This window comes from Lutzomyia longipalpis, chromosome 2 (genome assembly GCF_024334085.1).
Source record: "Lutzomyia longipalpis isolate SR_M1_2022 chromosome 2, ASM2433408v1".
In the NCBI taxonomy this organism is placed as follows: Eukaryota; Metazoa; Arthropoda; class Insecta; order Diptera; family Psychodidae; genus Lutzomyia; species Lutzomyia longipalpis.
The window spans coordinates 11,394,169-11,415,620 of NC_074708.1; the positions used below are offsets into that span (position 1 = coordinate 11,394,169).

At 30.8% G+C, this 21,452-nt stretch overlaps 2 protein-coding genes across 3 annotated transcripts in view; both read left to right on the forward strand.

Annotated features, from left to right (window-relative positions):
- The window catches only part of LOC129790647 (kinesin-like protein KIF21A), a 47,898-nt gene that overhangs the window by 5,791 nt on the left and 20,655 nt on the right, over nucleotides 1-21,452 (forward strand). For both annotated transcript variants that reach the window (XM_055828252.1, XM_055828253.1), the window contains exon 2: nucleotides 1,213-1,339. In XM_055828252.1, coding sequence (XP_055684227.1) covers nucleotides 1,290-1,339 — 50 coding nt within the window. In that variant the 5' untranslated portion in view covers nucleotides 1,213-1,289. The remainder of the gene's footprint in view (nucleotides 1-1,212; nucleotides 1,340-21,452) is intronic.
- LOC129790688 (uncharacterized) lies at nucleotides 13,755-16,411 on the forward strand. The gene is made up of 4 exons (XM_055828352.1): nucleotides 13,755-13,978; nucleotides 14,315-14,914; nucleotides 15,028-15,093; nucleotides 15,170-16,411. Exons 1-4 carry the CDS (start codon nucleotides 13,816-13,818, stop codon nucleotides 16,321-16,323), a joined length of 1,983 nt encoding a protein of 660 aa, XP_055684327.1. The 5' UTR covers nucleotides 13,755-13,815; the 3' UTR covers nucleotides 16,324-16,411.

Below are 21,452 nucleotides of genomic sequence, written 5' to 3' on the forward strand. Positions count from 1 at the left end.
CGCAAAGATCAAAGGGAGACATAAAGACAAATTGGCGAGGTCACGAGAAAGCGAAAACATAAAAAAAATCATTTAAATATTTAATAAAATAATTCAGAAAGAAAACGTTTAAAAATCTTCCTTAACTTGATTATTCGCTTCTTTGAAAAAATAATATGAGGTTCTGGTCGAATTGTGACTCAAGTGATATCTAATTCAGACTTAAATATCTCATTAGGATTCAAAAATACCTTAATTGGATGAAACTTGCCTAATTTGTACTCATTTTTTATCACAGTTTAGTTAATATCTTAATTCAAATTGTAAAATTCAATCTCTTTTGAATATTCTTTATATTTTAACTCTCCTCATATCTTATAGATGTAAAATAAAATTACTTTCTTTAAAAATTAAATATTATAAAAACTTTACCTATAGTCATTAACCTTTCTCCAATATTTCCGTGTATAAAAAATCACCTTTCTAGTGAATGGAATAATTCATTAGGAGAATATTCTACAAGAATTTTATCTCAAGAGGTGCCCAAATTGAGAAGTAAAAAATTGAGTGATTTTAATGTGATGATTTCATTGAGTATCCAACACATTTTTTTTGTATGCTACATTTTATTTACTTTTGGAGACACGTAAACACTCTGAAAATGGTGTGAAGTGTATTTGAGTTTTGCTGAATGAAGGAGAAAAAGACTCAATGGACGTAGGTGGGATCGTCTATGAGGTTCTCTCTGCTGATTTATTATTTTTATTTCCACTCAATCTCAAGACGTTTATTTTATATACGGTATTGATCAATTTATATCGACGCATCGTAGCTTTTTTTAGTTCATACATAAAATAACTTTTTAGTTGGTAATTTCTTCATCATCATGGTAACTTTGAGATTTTTTTTATTGTTTCTTAATTTGTCATTTCTCTCACCTTTAACATAAAAGAAAAATCTTCAAATGGCGGAAATATTAATTTGTTATTTTTTAATCTGATAAATATCTATATGTGTGTGTACTTAATTGAGGGAAATGTGGAAGAGAAAGGAGAGCTTAAGCCACGCTTTCATTTGTGAGTGATGAGAGTGAGAAAAAGAAGCCATTGATGGATTATTGTTAATTAAGAGGAACATATAGTATAGTAGAAAACCAAAAGGAAGATCCAAGAGTTTTCCCATTGAGAAATAAATTGTATTAAATTTTCTCCATTTTATCCATCTCCTTCACAGATTTATTCTCTATTCAATTACAACACTGGAAAGAAGGAAGATATTGAAGTGGATTCCATCACGTACCATCGGGCAAAATGTCTGATAATGATAAGGATAAGGACTCATCCGTCCGGGTTGCTGTTAGGTAAGGATTATATTGCTGTTTCTCTTTCCTTAAATAATATATCTTGTTGTTATGCAATAAGTCCCCAATGATAAATCCCTCAAGAAAAGCATATTTCTTCCTTCTACCATAACGACAATATTCTATAGGAATGCATTTTTTTTTTATAAGAAAAAAGAAGAAGAAAGAAGAGAAAGACTGTATGTATGTCGTTTTCTCGAGGATGGCAACATGGAGTTAAATTGAAAAACTTCACGCATTATGAATTTTAGAGGCGCAAGAGCAGGAAAAAAGCCAAAGTGTGTGGAGGTACAAAAAGACCTGCAATAAAAAAGGCATCAAAACTTTATTTTTTTGCTGCTGTTTCTGTAAGAAAAAAAAAAGAACACTGAAAGAACACAAGACACGGGTGGTTTAATGTTTAATTCAAGAAAGAAGTCACTGTGAGAGAGATGTTTAAAGAAATGTCTCTGTCATGCTTTTAAAATGTGTGTTGAAGAAATTTTTGTAAAGAGACATTGTTTAATATGGAAGAAATGAAATTAATATAATTTTGAAGAATGAGAATTGTTCCGGCATAAAAAAACAATTTTGGTTGAGAAAATTCATCCAGAAAAATAAAATAGAATTAAATTTATTTTATTTACATTAATTTGCTTACAAATTGCTTTGACAAAATGTTGACATTTCTATAGGAGAATCTAAAGAAAGTCAATCATAACGCGTCCAGTTATAAGAGTTGGTGTCCCACAACGTGTAGAAGTTTGTTTATGCGATATAATGCGATTTGTGAGCAGAATTAGTAGACAAAGTTGATTTTTTTATGAAATTCAGTAATTTTATACACAAAAATGACCATATCTTTGGTTCTATAACACCTACAGAAATTTCTTGGCTAGTTTTGGAAAGGTCTTGAAACAAGCTAGAATATGGGATAAATTTTGATACTTTTCAAGGTCACTTCTAGAACACAAAATGGCGGATTTTTGTTTCACAAAAAGAGTTTTTCGCATTTTTCGTCCTGAAGGAATGGTTCTAGAGGTTTCTGATGTTTTAGAAAGTTGTAGATAATTGCAAAACCTTTAATTTGATACCAAATTGAGCAAAATCGGACAAGCCGTTCAAGAGATATGGCTCTTAGAACTTTTCAAATTCAAGAATTTTTTAAATGGCCATATCTTCTAAACGGTGACATAAATTTTCTTCATTTTCGGACTGGTGAAAGATATTGAGTCAGGTTACAACATATCAAAATTTAAAAGATTTGCCTAATGGGGATTCGGAGATATTGCCCCTTAAAGTTAGGCAATTTTTGTTTTTGAATTTAGCGCCTCTTGCGGATGTTTTTGAAACTTGAAATGTTCTAGAAAGTTGTAGGGCTTCGCAATACCTTTCATTTGATACCAAGATGGTCAAAATCGGTCAAGCCGTTCTCGAGTTATATCGAAAAAACACTTTTTGCTTTAGGCCGCCATATTTGCTAAACCGCTCGACCGATTTTCAAGTATGAATTGTTGATGAAAACGTCTCACTGAGCTCTACAACATACTAAAATTTCAGACCTCTAGCTATAAGGGAAGTGGTTGACAGTAGTTCAAAATGGCGGACGGCGGCCATCTTGGATTTTGAAAATGCGAAAAAATGAAATTTTACACCCACATTTCTATAGAGAACTTCAAACCGGAAGTCTCTATCTGTTACCGTTCTCGAGTTATAAGGCAAAATGACGACCACCGGCAGGATAACCGGCAGGATAACCGGCAGGCCGGCCGGATCAAAAATTTTCCACCACCATTTTCGTAATGTGGGATGTCTAAAACGTGCTCATACCAAGTTTGAGCCCGATCTGAGGTGGTCGGTTTTTCCGACGATTACAATACTTGGTGTTGGCCACGAAGTGGAACACCAACTAATTCTCACCTTTTTTTTTGAGCTTCAAAGTCACCTCATTTTAGTTGCTATTTCGTGGTTAACGGAACCAAATTCGAGTTTTCTGCAAAATCCATGTTTTTTTCTTCTAATAATTATTTTCCTTCCTTCTCAAGATAATCTTATGCAAAATTAATTTTAATTCTTTGAATTCTTTACAATCTAATTTGGAGATATGTATGATAATATGAATTCATGTGCAGAGTGGCGATAGATTGTTAATCTTTATGATTGGCTAAGCAAAACCGATGAAACTGTTATAAAGTATAGAGATAGAGAGGATTACAATCTCAACACTCAGCTGATGATTTTTCATTTTTTTTATTGTTCATCTTCATTTTCTTCTTCCTATTCAATGAGATTTAGTGTTATATATCACAAGAAGTATGTATATAGTATTTATTTCCTCACAACATGATGTTAAACATAGCTTTTCTCTTCATGGTGTATATAAATACAGAAATAGTACTTGGCTTGGTATATAAATAGGTATATTGCAATGTGGGTATTACATAAAACTCTGGTGAGTTCATTTGTCTCTTCATCTCATGTGGCTAAACATAATTCTGGCGGTGTGTGGAAAAAGTCTGTGAAGATCATGGGTATATAGAATGAGATAGAAAGAGGATATAAGGCAAATTTAAATGACTTGTGATCTTTATTTTTATCACATCAGACGACACTGATTGCGAGAAAATCTTTTAACATGTGGGAAGAGCGAGATATGTGGTGTAGAAAGTAAGAGCGAAATTATGATAAATAAAACTTTGGTGGATACATAGAGTGAGCTATGTATGTACATAAATATAGAGAAGTTATAGAAACAATGAGGAGATTTCAGAAGGGAATCTCACACATCATTCAGCATATTATTTAGAGAGAAGGTAGTAGCGAGAGAGTTTTATTTATAAGATTACATGCCACAAGTACAATCTCAATGGAGATGATGAACTGAAAGATGTGTTTAGTAGATTGAAGGCATATTAAAAAGAAAAAAACTTAAGATGATGCGCTAGAATAATATTCACACCATTCATTTTGCAATAGGATATGAGATTTTCTTTAAATAAAAACGTTTAAATACAGCTGAGGATCTCAACTGAGAGAGTTATTTTATGTTTATCATTGATTCTCGCAGTGTCTTCTGAATTAATTGACAGGCGTGATTGTTATCACAATGAGAGAAAAAGACTTAAAGGCAATTAGCTTTTAATCTCAAAAATAATATTAAATACTGTATACAGTGTGTTGAAGACGATTAATTAATGAATTACGCCGTGTATACATACATTTTGCTGAGATACGATTGTAAAATCAGAGGGATAAATTAGTTATTTTATTTATTGCTTTTGTGGAATATTGCCTCAAGTGATTGATCTTTCGCGCCGTATATAAAAGAGATACAAATGTGTGGTATTCAATGCGATTTCATGCTACTCAGTAATTAAGCATAAAATAAATTACAATTCGTACGATGGATTCTGCGAATTTTCTCATCATATAGTAATAAAATTCAATATATGGTGTATGTATCAGATGACTAAACTCCAAGAGTACAACAGGTGTTTATGGTTTAACACGCATTTCATTCTTTGTGGAATTTAGTTTAAAAGTTTACCTGATGAAGGTGAAAATCAAACTGTCGGAACTTCAAAATGACTTTTAATTTTAAGGTTCTGTGGTGTTTGAGAATTGGAAAAAAAGAATCTTTGAAAGACACGAAAAATGCTTTTCGATGACTAAGATTTTCTTAATGATCAGGCTTTAAAAGTTTTTGGCAAATATTATTTTAAAATTCGTCAAAAAGGTACAAATAGATAATTTTAGATGATTCTATCTTTAGTTGAGACATTTTCGACTCAATTATAATTAAAAGAAAAAAACTAAAAGGGAAATTTAAAAAGAACAAAATAATAACATATTAGGCATAATATTAGCATTTCTCTTAATTGCTCATTTCTACTATAAACTTAATTTAATTTAGATTTCTATAGATCTTTTATTATGTACATCTTAAAATTTATTGTTTTAAAAAAATAAAGCTATACTTAAGTTTTATTTAATCAATCCGAATCTGTGACATTAAATCGTGCAAAATTGTGACTCAATCAGCATTTTTCTGTCCACCATGTTCAAATAGCAAAACACATGTAGTGTAGAAGGTAAAATGAAACTGCAAAGATTTGCAGATATAAATTTACCTTCGGAAAATTTATTATTCAGCACCAATAATGTTTTTTTTTACAAGACACACACACACGATGTTTGCCAAAATGCAAAAGAATAAAAAAAAATAAGCAAGTTGCTTTGGAATTGAGTCCAATGTGAATTTCCTAAAATAATGCATTCGACAAGATCTCATATGTGCGTGTCGCAAAAATGGCAAGGAAACCATGTCGATGGACAACGAATTGTAGATTTGTTTTTTTTTTTCAAGATCATCACAAACCAAGGCGGGAAGGTTATTTATTTATATTTCGCGCAGTGTTTTTTATGCTTTTTTGTTTAAGGTGGAGAGACAGAGACTCCATTTAGTGCTTTATAATAATGTCCCACAACAAGTGTGATGTCTTGTGTGTGTAGCTAATTATATGCATCTCACCTCCATAAAAAGATAATATTGACGTTAGAAAGAGTTTTATCAGTTTGAGCCATGTTTTAAATGGGGTTTGCTATGTAATCACGAAGAAGAAAAAAATTGTTAAAATAATTATTGAGTATTGACTGTTTGTTGCACAAGGAGATGTAGCCATAAGTTGGGGTGTGGTGTTGGCCTATTGAGGAGGAGATCATGTCTAAAAGATGTTTCACGAACAGCTAATTATTCTTCAGGGAAAACTTTTTGTGTTCTTCTCGCCGTATAGTCGCATAGCAAATATTCAAATGAAATGTTTACTTTATGTTAATAAAATGTTTTTTTTTTACTAAAAATGTCTTGTCTCCACGCTTCAGTGGAGAACTTTCAAAGGTAGTCTAGAGGTAAAATTTCTGTTTTGATCTTTTAATCTTCCACACCGATCAAAACATCCGATTTACGACTAAATGATCCCGGAAAGTTGTTTGATAGATTATGCATCAACGGCACTATAGATCATGAAGAATATAATGAAAAAGCTTTTGCGAAACATTTTGAAAGATTATTATTTGCTCATGTCTGTGATAGAACTTTTATTGTTGTTTGATGAAGATTTTTCAATCTCTTCTTATTTGTTAATAAGTCATATTCTCTTTTAAATGACTTTTCATGTCGTTAAGTTAGAGAGATAAAGTTTTTTTTTTATTTTTTTTATTACAATGTGAATGAATGAGATGGAAAAATTCAAAGCAAAAATTTCATTTACCTAAGCCTTCATACCTATTTAATTCATTCAACATTCAACAAAGGGAAACAAAAAGAAATATTAAACATATTAAATTGCCATTAATATTTATCCACTGTTGGACGGTGGTATAAAAAGGAAACGGTGTTTTTTTGTTAGATATGAAAAACTCTAACAACCATAATGTGGAGATTCTGTTGAGAAAAAAAATTCATGCTGAATGAGAAGATAATATATAAAATTCTTTATACAAATGCCTGTGAGTTTTTCACGGTGTGGTTTCTTTATATTTTTTTCTTCGCATTTTCTGATGTCATTCACAATCTTTTAAATCCTATCGTCTCTCCATATAATTACATTTACTGTGTTTGTGTATTTAATTCACTGAAAAATCTAAACATTGAGATTTATTATATTGACACATCGTGGTGAGAGGCATCTGTATTAAATTTATCTATATAACCAGATAGAGAATCTCCATTCCATGATATATAACTTCCATTGGAGGAAAAAGGGAAAATATTTTATAAATTCCGGTATAATTTGTAAAATTATTACATCGTTCACTCAAATTTCTTATATTGCTGGGTATGGTGGGTTGTAAAATGAAATGAAAGTGAAAAGACTTGTGTGGGTTTTGTGGGGAAAGGAGGGAAGAATAATTAAAAATATTTTTGGTTTATTACCATGAGCATTGTGGAATGGTGGAGAATTTACAATATTCTTGTGTTTTTTGTGTGAAATTATAACTCAAACACACCAAAAAGTGCGTTGGTTTCACATTTTTATTATGTTGGATGTTTTGATTTCACTCTCATAGTATTTGCCATGTAGTAGAGGGGTTTTTTTTATGTGAAAATGATATAGAAACTTAATAATTACATATAGGAATTTGTGTAAGAAATTATCGTCTTTACGAGGTTTAACACCTTTTGTGATATTTTTTTTTCTTTCATTTCTAATTTTGATGGTAAGCAATAGAAATGACCTCTAACTTGTAGAAATCTCATGTGCAAATATGAAACTTTGATATTTTCTTAAAGTGAGTACATGTTTACGTTTTTAGTGAATATATCAATTTGTATTTACTTTAACATGGAAATGTGATGATTTCAATATACAGAGAGAGACACTTGTGATAAAAAAAAATGATGAATTAATAATGAATTTAGCCCACAACACATTCAAGTTTTGCAATGATTGTGGGTCTGGTTGATTGCATTGAAAAAAAAATTTTATTTTATACTTAAAGTTTTTTTTTTTATGTAAAAGCTTTGTATTGCTATGCATTTAATTTTATTTGTTTAAAATTCGAATTAATTTGTTAGAATATAAAAAAAATTAATAGACGTACCACTGTATCAATAAACAAACGATTAAATTGTGCGTTTTATTTTCCAGCTACGTTTTGATTTAATAAAAACTGAAAATTTTGGCTAATATAAATTTAGTTTAGAGAATGAAATCAATTTTTAAACTTTTTTCTTGAGATTTCTGCAAGTTTATGTTAAAGCTTTTTTTGCTACTTTAATGAACATTAAAAGCCTCTAATTATCAAACAAAAAATACATCAATCTTCTTAGAATGTATAGTCTACGTTATTTTATTGTAATCGTTTTCCTTTCGGTAGTGTTTTCTTGTGTTTTCAATCAAGACCAAACATTAATTATAAACATTAATTTCTTTATTTTGGATGCAGAAAACCTTCCATGAAACAATCTTTCTATATACATATAAAACAGCATAGCAAATAAAAAAAAATTAAAATGTGATATTTTCACGGTGTTTGTGTTGAATAAAAGCTTCCACATTATAGATCTTTGCCATGGGGTATATGTAATAGCAAGTTTTTGTCGATATCATGTTGGTTGACTGCATGAAGGTTGAAGTACTTATCTATAGTTAAACGATGCATGATAGTTTAGTTTGTCTGGGAGGGAGAGAGAGAAATAATTCTATTGTGTCTACCATGCAGATTGAGCACAATCATCCCATAGCTGAAAATGTAGACCGTCACTTTATGTACAGAGTACTACTGAATGGCATCAAATGTCCATAATTTGAAGACATGGTGTGCATATTTATTTATATTAATTTTACTTGTGTGCAGAAGGAGAAAATTTCAAAGGATTGAGACGTTAGATTAAGCGTTACAACGAAACTGTGCGGATGATTGCGATGGTGATGATGGAGAAAATGCACGGTTGGTTTAATTTCTGAAGAGTCATGACAATTTATACCATTTGCTTGAGGAGGAAACTTCTCTCTTTTCCCCCCCTTCAAATGTATATAGCATATCAAAATCAGACACGAAAGTTATAAAATTACAGTGACAAGTGGAAGTTCATTGAAAATGTTGACGAGAAAAATGAGAACATGAATTCATTAATCATAATTCTATGTAACACATTTTGAGGAGTTGAATGTGTGGCGAAAAAAAATCATTCCTCCCAAAAATTATATTTTCTTTTATATTGTGCTTCAGTGTTTTTATTAGTTCGTTTTTTTTGGTATTGTGGCCCCTTGGAGGAATCATACCACAAAGAGTTTCTCCATCATCAACTGGCGTGTCATTTGATTTTTGATGCTAATTGCCTCTGAAAATGTCTGAATTGCGTCTGAATTCATCAACCTACACCTTTTTGAGCTATTTTATTTTGTGGAGCACATTTGATTTTATTGTACTTTTCACACTCTTTTGCTTTCTTATTGCTGGAGAGTAAAAAAAATGATGAAACACAAATCGTATGCTTTTGAATGATTAGTGACTTGTAAAGAAATGAAAATTAGTCGCCTAGTTTAAGCACTAATAACGCCACTGTTTATCCAATTTAATTGAAATTTCAGTAATTTTCTCACTGCATTGACAACATCAACATTACGCGCCATATATGTAGTTGATATTGTATATAAGGAGAGGACCAAAGAGACCTAGAATATAATTATATTTTCCTGGCAATTTGTGTGTCAGGAAATTACCATTTTTGTATTATAAAATTAAATTTGCTTAACCTTGCAAAATGTTGCTTTTATCTGTATGTAATGAATATAAGCATAATTCACGCTGTTTGTATTTCAAATATAAAATGCATTTATGATTAAGATGAAGAAAAAAAGGCGAAGAAAAAAATGATGAAGGGAAGAGGCGGTTGATGTGAGATTTTATATAATTTAATGGAATGTGTCTGCGGGGGAATATCACGTAAGTTATGCTGCTATGTTGTCATTTTATTTGAGAGCACAGAAAGTGTTTAAAAAGTCAATGCAAAAAGGTTTTTTTGAAAAATTACCATAGAATGATGTGGGTGGTTATATGCTATTTATGTCCATATGTAGACGTTGATTTTTCAATAAATATGCATACATTTGCTCCAAATAAGCGAATATGTAGAAGACCTCACGTGTGTGCTGCACCCTCAAGGATGGTTGGAATAGGGGATCATTTACATTATATGTAGGTACGCTATGTATGGTATCCCAGTTGGCACAAAAGGTCATTATAAAGTCTAATGTGCCGAAAAGGATCGTTAGAATAACGTTGATAATTCATCACCCACGTTGAAAGTCAGTACACCGTCAGAATAACGTTATTGGAAGAAATTTCTGACCTTTTTCTTACGTTCTACTGACCTTTAAAATTTGAGACCAAAAGGGGAAATTTTTGACATGGCATCTCAAAAAAAATTTCCCAAACATATTTCTCTCTCTAGCATACATGGTAGCATAGGATAATGGTGTCTTCTCTATTTCCCTACCAATATACCATATTTATTAATATGGTATATTTTACAAGGAATATTTATAATTTTTTTTCGAAATTTCCTATATCTCAAATTTATATGCCGAAATACTTTACCGTCGCAAATAAGTCAAAAAGAACCTAAAATGGACCTTTCATTAAAAATTAATTATTTTTTATAAAAATTTTTGAAATATTTCTGATGATAGAAAAAAGATTTTGTCTTTACTACTCATTTAAAATGTCTTAGACATCCTTCCTATTGCTTAAAATGCTGACCCGGCTTGATTCAAAAGCAATTAAATATCCTGAATTTCGCTATAAAATTTATTGATACTCCCGGACACTTAAATCTACGCCATATCTCGTAGCTTAAAAATTTTTGTCACATATATTGTATTTGGCCGAAAGACTGAAAATATCAGAAAAGTTATATGTTTTTCAGACCAATGCAAGGAAATTTCATTACTAAACACGAATAATTCTATTTTCACTTCACAAGGCGTGTTGTTTAAACGTTTCTCCGTATTTAAGCATGTATTATGAAAAATAGTGATTTAATATTTTGGTATCTACTTTATATTTCAATTCAATAAAATTGGTAGCAAACATTAGGTATAAGTAACCTTAAACTTTTAAATATACGCGCATCAATCAAATACAAGGTGTTGCAAATTTTGAATTCTCGATAAATAATACCTATGTATAACATTAAAAAAATGAAAGTAAAATATGTACGTACATACTTGCATTGATTTATTGGAGACAACCTTCTTAATTTTTTTTAAAATGTACCTAGGTATAGAAAAACCCATCATTATGAAAATGAGGATATGCAATAAAACTTTGAAGAAATGGTACCGCTTAAGACAAGGGTACTTGTCTGCAAAACACATGTTTGGAAAAACCCTTAATGTGAGACTTTGGTTACTTTGCCTGGGAAAACCCTTAAATGTTTATGACCTAAAAAATTTTGCACTCAGAATTTAAAAGATGTTCCGACAAAAATATTGCTAACAGGCTTAACACATTTTGTCTCACAATAAATAAAGATTAGATCTCTGTTTAGTAACCCAGATTATTTACGAAGAGATTTAACGATCTTTTCTCCTTCGGGTATATATATCCCTGAAACTTTTTTAAAATTTCAGTTCTTTGACGACCGCGAAAGGATACTTTAGTTCAGTAACTTGAGTTAAGTCACCAGCAACACAATTTTTTGTTCAGAGTGTAATTTAATTTAATTGCATTTTAATCTGAGAGTAAAACAAGTGCTGTTTAATTGTGCAGTGAATTCGAATAATAGTAAGGGTGAGATAAAAATGTACAAAATCGTCAGGACCCTAGAAAATGGAAAGAACCGTCTTTCCATTGTTCCAAATGGATGGGAAAAGAACAATAAATTGTATTGGCCTCCGAAAAAGCATTCTAAGCTGATAAATGACCCTCTTTCTGAGCCAGGTAAGTTAACCATTCAAATATTACGATTACTTATTTAATAATCGAAATGATTCCAGAGGATGACTGGCTTGCATTCGACTGTGAACTAGAACGCGATGGATTTAACTCATTCGCAGAAGCTGAAATAGATTTGAAGAGATTACTGGGTGATTTAAACAATCACTTAAGAAAAGCTCCAAAAGAGAAAAGAAGAAACAAAGCCGTAATTTATAAAGAGTTTCGTTCCCTTGTTGATGAGTGTGTGGACGAAAGGATCAATGAGAACCATGAAAACAGATCGACTTTCGACGAACTTAGATCACGCTCAGAAAATAACTTCAGTTCTGATATAATAACAGACATCGCCGACCCTCAAACGCAGATTCAATTTGACGAATCAGTACAAATGGATCTTGACAACAGTCAGAACAATGATGATACATTTTCACATGCAATTTTACCTGTGAACAATGATGACAGTGGCACTTCGATTACCAGTACAAATGATTGTAAGTAATTTGTTGAATGAATTAATAGAATTTCTTTTTTTTTTTTAATTTTAATGTTTCCGAATAAATTTAAAAAAATTGTTATACCATGCGTGAATATTAAAAACACTTTTTTTTTCTTTCATAGTGGTTTTGCTGGAGTTGAGAAAAAATAATGACATTCTTCAGGAAATCCAAGATCAGCTTAAAGAACGAAACAGCCATCTTCGCACGATTTCTGAAGTTACTATGAGTACAAATGTAATGGTTAAGAAGCTGATGGATGCACAAGGAAGAGACCATGGGGAACAGGAACTTGAGGAAAAGGAAATTCAAAAAATGCCCATTCGTCGCCGTCGCGACTTGGAAGACTTTGAATTAAAGCTTTCTGATAAGGAATTTTTCAAAAATCACAAAAAGGAGTTAATTAAAGTAGCAGGTTGCGGTAAGAACAGGGGAATCAAGTCCACGAAAATTGCTTATGAAGTTGCAGATAGACTTTTTAAGAGAAAACTTCTAACCAAATTTTCTTGGACTGGAAAAGGTAATAAGTGCAATTTTTCTCAATTAAGCAACACGTTCACTTTGTTTTTTGCGGTTATCAATTGTGCAGATAACACATTTACAAAAATGGAATGCAAGAACTTTTTTGTGAACAAGCTACTTAAACACTCTCGTACTCGATTTAATGAAGAAAATCGTAAGAAGAATAGATTAACAAGTTCTGTTGTTATTAATTAATAGAGAAAAGACTAAGTACGTTGTTTTTTTTTCAATTTTGGCTTAATAAACGTTTCAGAACATTTATCAGAAATTTTTAATTAACGCGTTAAACGAAAAGAGAAATTGCTGAATGCAAAGAAGGTTTAAGTATAATTGATTTTTTTTAAACTAGGGCTATATTAGCGCCAATCATGTATTAAATATAAACAAAGACTAGCTGCATTAACTATAAAATACCTACATAACTATTTACTTATTCTTATTATAATTTTATGTCAATTGGTCAGTGAAGTAATATTCAAAAATTTAAACAAATATAATGTAAGTGTTAAAACTTCATTTTAATGGAGAAACTTATGATAATCAATAAACAATTTATATAGAAAAATGTGAATGTTTTTTTTATAGGAAAATTCTTAAGAAAATTTGAGTTTCTAGATCTGTGTGTACCGTAAAGATCTACCTCGGCTGTCAAATTTACAAACCGTGTTCTCATCTTCAGAAAAATCCATCTCTTAGTTATAAAATGTGGACTTCCTTAATTTATCACCATATGTGTTTACACAAGACGAGGGCGCTGTTAAGCATTTTTATAACAATTATGGAGGCAGAGGTGGTAATTCTCGAAAATCTAGAATTTTATAACACTATTGTGAACAGACCTTTAGAAAGTCAGGATATTTCATTATGACTTTATTCATGTCAGTTGTTGACATTTCAGTGTCAGCTTGCAAAAGTTTGAAAAGGTCATTTTATCCGAAAAGCGAATGACGCGGTTTGTTTAGCTGTGCATCTACTACTTGATCTGAACGCATTTTCTTGTTTTTTTTATTCGATTAATATTTTAAAAATTGAAAAATGGAACGAAGATCATTCAGATATAGTTCAAGCTATTATAGAAAAATTGATGCATTGCGAAAAAGTTTAAATAATACGTATAATACTAATCAAGTTTTAAATATAAGTGTCGGCAATGACATTGCAGAAGAAAATGAGACTTCAATGGACATTGATTTTGAAGGTAAGAGAAAAATGTCAAGTAAAAGAAAAAAAAATTTGATTTTTTGTTAGCTTAGTTTGATCTTATAATAAGGGTTCTAACCTCAAAATAAGGGAGCTATTGCACTAAAGTTCTAAGAATTTGATGCTTAAGATTTTACATAGAAAGAACGAGAAAAAACAGCGTTGTTGTCTCTCTCGTACTCACATAGAGGTTATGTTATGATGCTCAAGCATTTGGAGCTTAAGTGTAATAGCCCCGTAAATGAGTGATGCTTTAACACTTTATATGTAATATAAAGAAATTAAAGACTAGATTTCTTTAGAAATAAGTTATAGAATTTACTTTCTTTTGCAGAAGAGAATATTAATTTGGATTATTCATCAGATGAAAATACTGAAGATGAGGAGGAATATAATACACCAGATCTGCATAATGATATTCATATCTGGGCAATCGAGCATGACATAAAACATGACGCACTTACAAAATTATTGCATATTTTGAGACAATTTCCAATGTTTCAATATCTACCTTTAGATGCGCGTACAATCTTAGAAACACCAAGGCATATAGATGTGAAGCCAATGGGAAACGGAGAAATGTGGTATCATGGAGTTAAAACCGTTGTCTGTAAACAACTTGAACAACTGAATATAGACAATTTACCAAAAATATCAATCAGGTTTCATGTAGATGGTCTTCAAGTATTTAAAAGCTCAAAGATTGATGTATGGCCAATATTATGTGCCATTGATGAGCTTCCTAATATTCCACCACAAGTTGTTGCAATCTATTGTGGAAACGGTAAGCCTTCCTGTGTGTCGGAATACTTTGAAAAATTTATTCCAGATGTTCAGGATCTAATAAGGAATGGTTTGAAGATTGGCATGCACCATATTATAGTCTCTATTAAGAGCTTTTTGTGTGATCTTCCCGCGCGAGCATTTGTTAAAGGTATAATATTTATTATTTTATTTTAATTTCTATTATGACAGAATTTGGATATGATAGAGATGTGATGGAAAATATGTTTTTTAAAGGTACCTATAAATCTTAATTATTTTTAGGTACCGTGTATTATAATCACAGATATGGATGCAGTAAATGCACAGTTGAAGGAGAAAATGATCCAGGTAAAATATACATTTATTCGCCATATTCACCATATTGTTTGATCTAGTATATAATGTACTATATTTTTAATTGTAGGACCACGAATGAGCTATCCTACATTGAATGCTCCTAAGAGAACTAATGAAAGTTTTAGGAGACGTCAAGATCCCTCGCATCACCATGAAACATCTATTATTGAAGAATTGCCAATCGACATGATTACAGCATTTCCAGTTTCCGATGATCTTCATTTACTGCACCTAGGTGTTATGAAAAGATTAGTTTTAGGTTGGATGGAAGGTAAATTTAATTACCACTCAAAATGGCCAGCTGCAATTACTAAAAAAGTCTCTAGAAGGTTGGTTAAGCTTAATTATTACAGACCAAAAGAACTTCATCGTAATATCAGAGATTTGAATGAGATTTCTAGATGGAAGGCAACTGAGTGGCGAACTTTCCTTATGTATACCGGTGTTGTAATTTTAAAAGATATTCTCAAAGAAGATGTTTTTTATAATTTCTTATTACTTTTCTGTAGTGTAACAATTTGCGAATCTCGTCATTATCACCACTTACTGCCAGTTGCGGAAGCCATGTTACAAGAATTTGTAAAAACATATATACAGCTCTATGGTCGCGATCAAATTGTTATGAATATTCACAGCATCATACACGTGGTTGATGACGTTCGAAATCATGGGCCATTATTATCCATGTCTACTTATCCCTTTGAAAACGAATTGCAAAGTATTAAAAAAAAAGTGAGAAATGGAAATCGTCCACTCGTTCAAATTGCTCGAAGACAAATGGAAAAATCTTATGTGGACTTGCTAAAAGCAAAAAAGGTTAAAGTATATCCAAAGTTGGACAAAAAGATATCAAATTCACACGAACTCGATGAATGTTCTGGTACCTATAAGGCCCTAGACTTAAGAAAAGATTTTACACTAAAGGGTGATCATAAAAATTGTTGGTTTATGAATTACTCAAATGAAATTGTCAGAGTTATAAATATTACACAGCACAATTCAGAAATTGTTATTTATGGTCAAAAGGTACGAGAAATTTCAGATTATTTTACTCAAGTTATTAAATCATCAACCTTGAATATTTATTGCTCCTCAGATTTAGTTTATGATAGAAAGAGAATTTATAAATTGTCTGAAATTAAATGTAAAATGTTTGGTATGGAACATAAGTCTAAGACAATTTTTATTCCGCTTTTACATACCCTCTTTTATACCCTTTAAACCGATTAAATTGTGTAAAAGGAAAGAAGCAAAGATTTGTAAATAAATTTGTTATCATAATATAAAAATGAAAAAAATATAAATAAAGTATCGATAATGGGCCTTATTCAGCTAATGCTATTATAAAAAAGCGCTGTTATTATAATTTAGAATTAATTCTATAACTGTGCACAAAATGTATAAGTAGTAATTTAAAAAATAATTGGTTTTACATAAAATTGAAAATAAAATCATAAATCATATCTCACACATATGGAAATGAGTCTTTTGAATCTCAGAAACTCTAAGAGGGTTTCTTTACGTTCGGATGTCCCATTTCTAACTTCATTGCTGCCGTACAAAACTTTGTAGAAGGTCTTGTAAGACACATACGCACAATCTTGGTCACCCGCATAAGCATTCTTCCCTATAGTTATATGACATGCGCGAAATACTAAAATTGCGACAATAAATGACGAATTTCTCAATGAACAAGACCTGGCGCACCCTCATTATGATCTTCTTTAACGATTTCATTGATCATTTTGATCATTTTTATTGATTTATTCGAGAAAATCGTGAAAAACCTAAACCAAAACAAACGCCTGTCAAAGGTCAAAAGAAGAGTGCAGAAATACAAAAAAGAAATATCCCACGCAGTCTTTCTCTTTCTGTCTCTCCCTCAACACCAAAGGTTGGTGGAGGGTAAGTATACTTACGGTATTCTGACGTTGAGATTTCGGCAGGAATTTTAGCCAAAGTTGATGGAGGGTCAGAAATGTTGTGCTTTCTTACGGTATACTGACGTTGTTAAGGAAGAAATTGAAAGTATATTTTTATATAATAAATGAGATTCTTCTGCTCAAAAAGGCTTCTAAAACAACTTGCTATCTTTCAAATAATCATTTTAATGCATTTATATGCCATTTTAATTAGTTTTTGATGATAGAAAAAATGATTGATTTTTCATCTTACTGACCTTTAATGACTTATTTTTGACGATATTCCAACGTTTACACAAAAAATTGAATTTATGCGAAAATATTGAAGTAAATGAAGCAAAAACGTCTTTTAATAGCTTTTTGATCATCTACAAATAGATTTTGTAATGTTTTAATGATTAAAAATTTGATAATAGGGGATCATTTACATTATATGTAGGTACGCTATGTATGGTAGGTAGGTAAATATTGCTGAAAGGCTATTTCCGTGCTAAACGGAAGTTATTCTTCTTCTACCCGTTCCTGCGTGTTTTTCTTCAATCAATCCTCCTAACGTCTGCATATATAAACAAGGAGAGAGGAAGAAAATGGAAGAAGGCTTGAAAACAGTAGTGTTGATGTTTTGAAAAACAAAAAAAAAAGTGAATATTTTTTCACCGGCTATGCTGTGTAAGACATGTTCATTCTGTCGCGCCTATAATGAATTCCATTTTATCCGTATTGTTGCGTCAAATGTGGTATGATAGAGGCTTTCCCGCATTTAATTCATCAAATACGATGATGATACGAGGTGACACTTTCAGTTACAACGTTATTCCGAATGGCAATGTTAATTGGTCAAGGAGAGCAAGGTGTTGGGGCTCATGGGAAAATTTTTATAGTAAAACGGATGGATCCATAAAAATTCTATTTTATCTCTTTTTTATTTATTAAAGTATTTTGTGGGGGAGTTGTTAAAGAAAACACTCCAAAAAAAAATGAGAAGAAATCTCTCAAAAAGGCTAATTACTTTACCCAAACACGCTACAACAAAATATTGGTCACAAGAGTAGGTTTTAATAAATAAAAATTTGAAAAAAAATCCGAGAAAAAAAAAGATGAATGGATGTTTTGCTCCAATTAATTCAGCAATTGGCAATTTCATTGATTTTCTCGTTCAATCTCTGAATTAATTGCCAATTCCATTCACTTTGTTGTTGTGTACAGAGTGCTTCATATTATGCATTTTGCCCCTCTGTGTGACTCTTTTAGCTCCTTCCGCTTATGGCAAATTAAAAGTATCTACCACTGAATTGCAACATAAAGTTAATATGAACTCCCCATAATATTTGCTTTTGCCACAGCACGGGTGATTAATAATATTTCCCTTCTACTAGCATTTTGCTTGGTTGTTCTGCATACAAACCTTTTGCAGGAGAGTTACATAGATAAAATTTTATTTATTGTACAATTAAATTAATCTATAAAACATACCTTTAAGTATGCTTGTTGCAGGTTAGAGCTGAAGAAATTATAGATTAGATTTTTTTTTAGGATTATGAAACGTAGATGAAGTTTATTCGTTTCTGTATAGGAAAACCCTTTATTTTAGCCTAACAGAGGTATTAAAAAAATAAATAAATAAAAAATCGTCAAAAAGATTTCTCATTTTCCAATGAGATTAGTCGGAAAAGCTGGCAATAATTTGCTTAAAAATGTAAACAATGACGTCACTTTTGTAATATTCGTTTCTATCAATTTATGAAGCATTCATGCTTATGCTTCGTCGATGATTTTGACAGTGTTTTTGTGAGATTTTTTTTTAAATTTATTTTTTGATACATTTCACACGTATTCTGAGTGATTCCGCAAAAAGATTCAATGTGATCTTCTTTTAATTTTAAATTACCTGACATTATAAAAATGTTTACATCCTTCATCAGGTCTTCGAAAGTTGACTAATGTAAGATGACAATAAAATCTTTATAGTGAAAGAATTCAACTCTGATTGACCATACAGAAGAGGTGGAAGAAGAAGTATGAGATAAATTTTATTTAAATGCAGAAAGTGCGTTGGATTATGAAGCATGTGTCTCAATTATATTATCCACTTCCATTCCAACATCTATACATTACATGCCGTATGGGACGTACCATATAGTTCTTTTTCTCTATGCAACATTCACTTGAATAATAATTAAATTTAATTTAATTTTTGCTTAGAGCAACAAGTAAAAGAAATCCAAAACTCTTGAGGTAGAGGTACATTCTGCACACATTAAAATCACGGCTGTTGCTTCTGGTAAAAGTACCTTTACCAAAGCAATATTATGTGAATAAACAACACCACGCGATATTTATAATGAGTTTTAGTAAATATACAAGGAAAATGCAAAAGATTATAGACCATATTTTACTATCAGTTCCATATAATCTCTGTTTGTGAGATAAAAGTAAATAATAAAATGGAATTTGATTAGGAATTAATTAAGTTTAATTAATTTCACGTTCAACGAGTTGAATTTATGAAATCTCTGTGGTGTTTGCATATCAATATTGAAAGACAGTCACTGTTTGTCTGAGAGTTTATTATTATTAGTTTTATTATTATTGTTAAATCTCCTTTAGTGAATTGCAAGTGTTTATGTTTTTATGGGTGCTCTCTTTTTTTTTCCCTCGACCATATACTCAAATTATCACGGTATACGAATTAAGAAAGTTTATGGGAAAAAAAACTGGAGAATAAAATTAAATAAATGTATATAATTGCAATTAAATCAGGTTGATTTTTTTATGTGAATGGGAATAAAAAATTCAATATATTGGCCAAGAGAGGAAAGTTGAGAAGAAGAAAACAAGAAAAAAAAAAGTTCAAGACACGGATAATTTTATATTTATTTTATTTGTAACATTTTACCAACCATAGAGTGACAATGCTGTTTCTCTTTTAATTCTCTGTGCGTTTCAATCGATTGTGGGAAAAGAAAACAACACAAGGTGGATATTTCATTAGGAGTTTACATACAATTTTATATTGTACATATTGTTAGATTTCCATACAAGAGGATCTTGTTTTTATTACTCACACCAAGTGATTGATATGATGTATTTTATAGCGTCATAATAAATTTTTCTTTCTTCCTCTTTCACTCCATGTTTTACCAATTTGAACATTAAATCCTCATTTGATGTTGGTCTTTATGTATGTATATAATATTCCATGAAATGCCTAATGTTACTAAAAGAGAATATAATTTCACTTTCAGTGAGATATTTTAGCTGTGAGGCACAAAATAATTTTTTAGGGCACAAAAGAGGGAGAGAAGAAAGAAAAATATTTTACTTTCTTGCATAGAAGAGAAAATTAGTTTTGCCTCCATTTTAACATAATACATTACATTACATATTTTCTTTCCAAGATCCCCGGCTATATTGCATAAAAGTGTACAAGATACATACATGTATAATAATAGATTGGCAAGAGCTAAAATACATTTTAAACCACGAGCAGTCACAATATAATAAATGTTTGCCTAAGCATGACTGCATAATCTTAAGAAATAGCTTTACACAGTGTACGCAAATATTGGTATTTGCAAATCAATTATGAGCAAATAATTTTCCACACAACTCTTCACATAATAAGATTTTATGCTATATTAGAGGGTGTTAAAAAGTTTTGGGCTAAAGGTGTTGAATTTTGAAATGTTAAAGTAAATTCTGATTATGAAAACGGAGTAAATGATTAAATTTATAAGCTATATTCAAATTGGTTTAGGTACTTGTGGGATTTATGGTATTTGTCAGTAAAACAATTCTAAAAAACTGTTTTTTTTTCAGTTCTCTATGAAAATAACATGAAAATCATAAAAAAAATAATTTGTTTATGATATTTGTGGTATTTGAAGTATTCGTGGGACTTGAAGACAGAATTATTAAATAAAAAAGAGCCTTCTTGATTTTTGTTTATAATTATGGATCTCAAAATAATGAAAAAAAGTATTTCTTGGATTCGTGGGATTTATGAGAATTATAAGAAGTAGAGAATTATCGATGGGGAAATATTTATAGGATTCCCAGGATTTAAGACGATTACTGCAGTCTTCGTGCAAGATTAACTGAATAATTTATTTTTTGTGAATTCTTGATATTTTATTAAGTTCTGAACAACAACTTTCAAATAACAAAACGTAAAAATAATTAATTGAAACAATAGCCAAATACTTTTGAACCATCTGTGAAAGTAATAGCGACTCTGGAGGCACCTTACTCGTTTGGGAGAAATACAATTTCTGGTATTTTTGCTGAAATTGTTCCTCCTCACATGCACACGAATGTAAATTGAAAATGCATAAATTGCCTTTGCATGTAGGTGGATTTTTATTTAATGTTGATATTCATATTTCACAAAAATGAAAATTTTATTTCATATACTTCACCCACTATTTG

Coding starts and splice junctions, on each gene's coding strand:
- LOC129790688 (XM_055828352.1), top strand. CDS start 13,816: ATGGAACGAAGATCATTCAGATATAGTTCAAGCTATTATAGAAAAATT. Junction 13,979..14,314: donor AATGGACATTGATTTTGAAG/GTAAGAGAAAAA, acceptor TTTCTTTTGCAG/AAGAGAATATTAATTTGGAT. Junction 14,915..15,027: donor CGCGCGAGCATTTGTTAAAG/GTATAATATTTA, acceptor AATTATTTTTAG/GTACCGTGTATTATAATCAC.